The 5,928-nt window shown below is 39.4% G+C and overlaps 1 protein-coding gene across 1 annotated transcript in view; it reads left to right on the top strand.

Moving 5' to 3' along the window:
• cdc34a (cell division cycle 34 homolog (S. cerevisiae) a) overlaps window positions 1-5,922 on the top strand; it is a 17,556-nt gene extending 11,634 nt beyond the window's left edge. Inside the window, exons 3-6 of the mRNA XM_024279491.2 lie at window positions 1-83; window positions 261-358; window positions 2,914-3,048; window positions 5,483-5,922. Of these exons, the coding sequence (XP_024135259.1) occupies window positions 1-83; window positions 261-358; window positions 2,914-3,048; window positions 5,483-5,708 (542 nt within the window). The 3' untranslated portion in view covers window positions 5,709-5,922. The remainder of the gene's footprint in view (window positions 84-260; window positions 359-2,913; window positions 3,049-5,482) is intronic.
• The last annotated feature ends 6 nt before the right edge of the window (window positions 5,923-5,928 follow it).

Below are 5,928 nucleotides of genomic sequence, written 5' to 3'. Positions count from 1 at the left end.
GGATCAAGTTTCCTGTCGACTATCCGTATTCCCCTCCTGCTTTCCGCTTCCTCACCAAAATGTGGCATCCCAACATCTACGAGGTAACATCACCTTCCAATTTATCGGAAAACGGTCCATTTCCTAATAACTTATAATCCTATTGTGTCCTTTTGTTTATTTTACTAGAAAATGAACAAATCAAACGTACAGATCTCTGTTTTCAAGCTGCGTTTGCGTTTCTGTTGTCTCTAAGGGTTGTAAACGTTTTGTTTTCACAGAACGGGGACGTGTGCATCTCTATCCTGCATCCGCCGGTGGACGACCCGCAGAGCGGAGAACTCCCCTCAGAGAGGTGGAACCCCACGCAGAACGTCAGGTGAGGAGAACGCCGTCACCTGACGCCTCGTTCATCTCAACGGATCTCTGTCGAATTGTTTTCAAAACTGATTAAAGATCAATTTCACCAACATTCCTAAAATAGCTCAGATGTTAGTGTAATAGAACATTCTGTGGAAACATTCACTCATTTGTTTGTTCAATTTTTAGCAGGAAATTAGTTAAAGAAAATATAACCCAGCTAAGCAAGGCAAAATTTCAAAGTATTTTATTTTTAAATACATTTTATCAAAACAGAATCAAGCCAGGTTTCAATATCTTTCAATTTACACTGAGTTTAATTCATTTATCATTGTTTTTTATATATATTTTTTTGAGTGTGAGGATTTGTGAGTTAATAATTTTATTTACAATTGTTTAAAATACATGATTTTTAATTTTAAAATTCCATTATACATAGAGTCTGTATTTGAATTTAATTTGAATTAAATTAATTTGAAAAATTAAAATATAACTGTTTAATGAGCCTTTTAAAAACAAATGAAGGAATAGATTTTCTGCCCTGACAGAATCAGATTTTATATTGATTTTTTTTCTTCAGTTTTAACAACAACAAAAACAATCAGAAAAAAATAACTTTTGACATTTTTGCTGATCTATTCTTGAAAATCACATCCAACTTAAATATTTCACTTTTTTTTTTTTTTTTTAATTAGTGTGAAAAAATTAAAATCTTTTGTTTTTGTATTTGGTCAAATTTGGAAAAAAGTTTTTGGATAAAGGTAGAATTCTGACTATGAGACACTGTAATGATTAAAACTCATTAGGATAAAAAACTAAAAGACTGCTGCAAAGATATTTTGTCCCTCTCCAGGGGGGTGGAGAGCTCCTCTCCCTGGTGGAGGAGTATCTTGAGGTCCCGTTCATGTGTGAAGGATGATCAGAGCGTGAGATTGACAGACAGATTGGTGCGGCGTCCGCTAAAATGTGGTCGTTGTGTCAGTCCACGTGGAGAAAAGAAGAGAATTGAGTCAGAAAACGAAGCTCTCAATTTACCGCCTGATCTACGTTCTGATACTCGCCTACGATCATCATGAGCTCTGGCTCACGACCCAAAGAACAAAGTCCCGAATACAAGCAGCCAAAATGATCTGGACGTTTTCACAGTCGAGTTTTTACTGAACAAAAACCAGCGAGAAGCGCCGAGTCCCTCCTCAACCTTTAGAAAAATAAACTTTATTTATGTTTTTGTGGCCATTAAACCAGTCATTTGTAAAGTCAAGCTTTTCAAACAACAGTTACACTTCTAAAATATTACATTTGACGCCATCACATATAGGTTCCTTTCAAAATAAAATACATCCTGTGTCAAGATTTGCAATTATACTTTAAGAATACAAGATTATTCTAATTCTAAATCACTCTAACAATAGATCTAACTCTTTATCGTCATGTATCTGACATATTTGCATTTTGGAGGAATGGTAAAGCTCTCATGATGTAATTCCAGCAGTGGCCAAAATAGAAAAATGTGGTAATTTTTGCTCATATTAGATCCCCTCAGTTTAAGAATATAAAAAAAATGGCAAAACTTAAATAACAAACCTAGTAGTTATTTAAATCTTTGGCATTTTTCTTCAAAGAGCCACAATAGAGGAATAAAAGAGCCTCCTCGGGCTCCGGACCCTCAGAGAGCTCGAACTGGAGCCGCCGCTGCTCCTCCGCATCCTGGGGAGGCATCAGGTCAGGATTCCTCCTGGACGCCTCCCTGGGGAGGTGTTCCGGCATGTCCCGAGAGGTGGAGGCTCCAGGGAAGACCCAGGAGTCTCTGGGAGACGAGAAGCATTTTTTTCTGCCTTCAAAATAAAAGCACCACAGACAGGGAGAAGTACAAATATGAGACTATTTTCTTTCTGCACTGTTTATAAAGAAAGAGAAAAATACAAATAAAATGTGTTAAATTAGGAATCACCTGATGTCCTCTGAACGTTCTCAGGATAAATTATGCGGTACAAACACTTTTGGGGTCAAATGTCAGAAGTAGCTGTCCATAAATTTTTTGATTTTTGCAAATGCTTGTCCTCCTTGAGGATTTTTGTGGGACTACTAAAACTAAATGTTCAGGAGGGGGGTTATCAGAGACACCCTCCTGTTTTTGTGATGTTTTAGCCACAAAACGCCAAACCAAACTGAACCTCTTCTTTGTCTTCTGCTGGCTCCAGCAGCAGCATGTGGCCGATATTTCCTGTTTCCTGGCAGAAAATGAGTTCTAAGAAGCCTCCCATCATTTTCCCCCCAGTGTCTGCATGTTCTTTGTTTTGCTTTGAATCCCCGGGTAAGCCCCAGTAAATTGGTTTAGATAATGTGCGCCAGTGTTGGGAGGTATTGTCTCTAATGATGAGCCTGCAGGGCTAAAATCCAATGTTGACTGTGATACAAAGAGACTTTTGGAGGGTAAACAGGCTGCTGGGTGGACTCCCTTTTGTCTGGGAGACACCCCGCCCCCACAATCTCTTCATCCCTTTTGTCTCTTTTCTTACCTCCGTCTTTGTGTCTTCTTCAGTGTTGTCATTTTCCCTCCTCCGTCTCCCCCAGGACCATCCTGCTGAGCGTCATCTCCCTGCTGAACGAACCCAACACCTTTTCTCCGGCCAACGTGGACGCGTCCGTCATGTACCGCAAGTGGAGGGACAGCAAGGGCAAGGACAGAGAGTACATCGAGATTATCAGGTACCACCAGTGATGTAGAAGTCCGTTGATCTGCTTCTGCTCAGGGGTTTGTGGTTTTATCGTAGAGAAGCTGTAAGAACGTCTTCAGGTAGGAGGCGGCTGGCCCTTAAAAATTCATAAAAATTTTAGGTTTTTCTGCCTCGCAGTTGTGCTGGGCTTAAGAACCAGATTGTTTCTGCAATTATTCTCCTTTGAGTGAAAATTCACCAATAAACTCACTCAAATTTGCATGGAGCTAATTCAGGGGTCTGCAGCCTGAGTCTCCGGAGCCACATGTGGTTCTTTTACCGCTCCACAGTGGCTCTCTGGCTAAAGAAAAATGAAAAAAATAGTCATTTTTAAAAGGGTCGCTAACTTAACATTGATTTAATTTATTTTTGATGAGGTGAATCTAGAAGATAAACTGTAATGGTTTTTATTTATTTATTTATTTATTCATCATCAGGCCTTGTTTGCTCTGTGCTTCCTACAAAATACACAGATTAGTAATACTAGGCAACATTTTGGTAAAAGTCTGATTGATGATTTTATGTTATGACTTTAAAGTACATTTGCATAACAAATGGTTAGTAACTAATCAGAGATGTGTGTATTCTTCATATAATTTTTCTACTGGATCGTTAACCAATCATGTTTCATGTTTATGCTCCAATTAACAGCAGTAGTAAGTAGGAAAAAGAATGACGGTTCACCAAAGTAAACCTAAAGTATAACGAGAGAAAATGTCATTTTTGTCTTTTGTCATTTAGGAATACTCTTCCTTCACTTGAATGTTCCTCCTTGGGACAGGAAGTCTTTTATTTTGAAAGAAAGTCATATGAACTTCTTTCAAAAATAAAAAAAAATCAACTTTACACTGAGAAAATTCAAGTTTATCTCAATATTTATCTATTTATTTAGACCCAAGAATAACTATAATTAATATTTATTATTAAAAAAAAATCCAATGATGCAAAGTAGTATCAAATTTTCCTAAAAGGGAAAAAATAATAAAAAGGCCTTGTAGGTCCTAATAGGTTTTGATCACTTTTGCTCATGAAATTTCGCACACACTCCACCAGGTTAGGTCCAAAACCACAACCAAAGTTTCCATCTTGAATGTTCCTTTGGAGGACATATATCATGCAAAATCAACTATTTTGAGCTTTTAAGTGGATTATAAATCTTATTCCTCACTATAATTAACCCCAAAGGGGTATTTTGATCCCCTCACGGATTTCTCAGTAATCCTGTTAAAATCTTTGCTCTGCCCCTTCCAACCCACAAAAACAAGCGAGCTGATGTCACAAAGTGAGAACAGCCCCTTCTAGAAAGAGCACCGCCCTCAGGCTAACACACACACCTAATTTCTCTAGCAGCGATCGGCAAAGCGCTTTCATTTTTAATCCACAATTCTGTATATCTTCCCATTTTTGTGGGTGAAGCGCAAATACGCTGCTGGTTCAAGGGTGACATCATGAAATGGGTGGCAGCCACAAGCGGCGAAAGGCGGAGCCTAAGAAATCAAGGCATCTTGCTTCCGTGTAGGAAACAACATACAAAAATAACTAAATAAATAAATAAAAATCATGGTATAGGCACTAAAAAATACTCTCTACAAATTTAATCTCATCCTAGGGATTTTGATCTATTGCCTCATAACTTCTCAAGCATTATTGGGGGGGGGCATGTTGAAATAAGAAGTTGTCGATTTTTAAAGACTTTATCATAGCAAGCTAACAAAAATTGTGTTTCCCCGATCATACATTTGTTACCGTAATATTGTAAAAATATGATATGAATCGTTGGCTCAAGCTGAACGAAATCATATGACATTAAATATGAGCACATTAAAAATGTGAATGTGGTTAACAAAAAAACTGTTGTTGCCAAGGATGTCCAAAATTTTACTTTTGCAGATTCTTCTAAAAATGGCATACATCTGTTCGTCACGCCCAAGTGATCAAAAAATAAAATGGTTGCTATGGAGATAGAACCAACAGAAAAGCCACAATTTTGAAAAAAGCGTTTGTATTTTTGTTCCATGAGTTAGCCTGACTAGGTTAGGAGGGGCAGAGAACTATGTAGCAGCTACTCAATAAGTGGGGGATGGGTCAAATAGGGGAGGGGCATCCGGGACGGGTAACACCTGCAGGCCATCCATCCATCAACGCAATCCTTTTTTGGAACATTTCTGCTGCTTTTATTTTACTTGGAGAAGTTAGTCAATCAATCAATCAAGTTTATTGGTGTAGTTCCCATTTGTTCAATTCACACGATATACAATACAAAACACAGAAAACTATGAATTTATCTCAAAATTTTATTTTGAAAATTTCTCCTAAATGACCAGATTAACAGTTTGTAATCTGATTGTTGTTGCATTCAGTTCAGGTGATGCACGGCGTCAGACGTTCTAACAGAAACACAAACTTGTGTCCTCTTTGTGCGACAGGAAGCAGGTTCAGGCCACCAAAGCCGACGCGGACCGGGACGGCGTCAAAGTGCCCGTCACCCTGGACGAGTACTGCGTCCGCACCCGGGTCACCACCACGGACGACGGATCCAACCTTTTATACGACGACTACTACGACGACGAGGAGCTGGAGGACGACGACGACGAGGACGAGAACGAGGACTTCTGCTATGACGAGGACGACTCTGGCACCGAGGACTCCTGACCGGCCCCCCCTCCGATCCCTGACCAGTTTTTGTTACCAAGCCTCCCTCTTCTGTCTCGGACTGAACTCTTAACTCCTCCCCCTTCTTCTTGAGTCCTCGCTGAGCACGCCCCCTCCAGTCTGAGGCACTGAAAGGAGGAAGAGGGCTTTAGTTTCCACGGTTTGTTTTGTCTTTGTAGAGGTCCCAAACAGAAGTTTGAGCTCTCCTTTTGTTCCCGTT

The sequence above is a fragment of the Oryzias melastigma genome, linkage group LG4, assembly GCF_002922805.2.
Source record: "Oryzias melastigma strain HK-1 linkage group LG4, ASM292280v2, whole genome shotgun sequence".
Taxonomy (NCBI): domain Eukaryota; kingdom Metazoa; phylum Chordata; class Actinopteri; order Beloniformes; family Adrianichthyidae; genus Oryzias; species Oryzias melastigma.
This window is presented reverse-complemented; position numbering and strand designations above follow the sequence as displayed.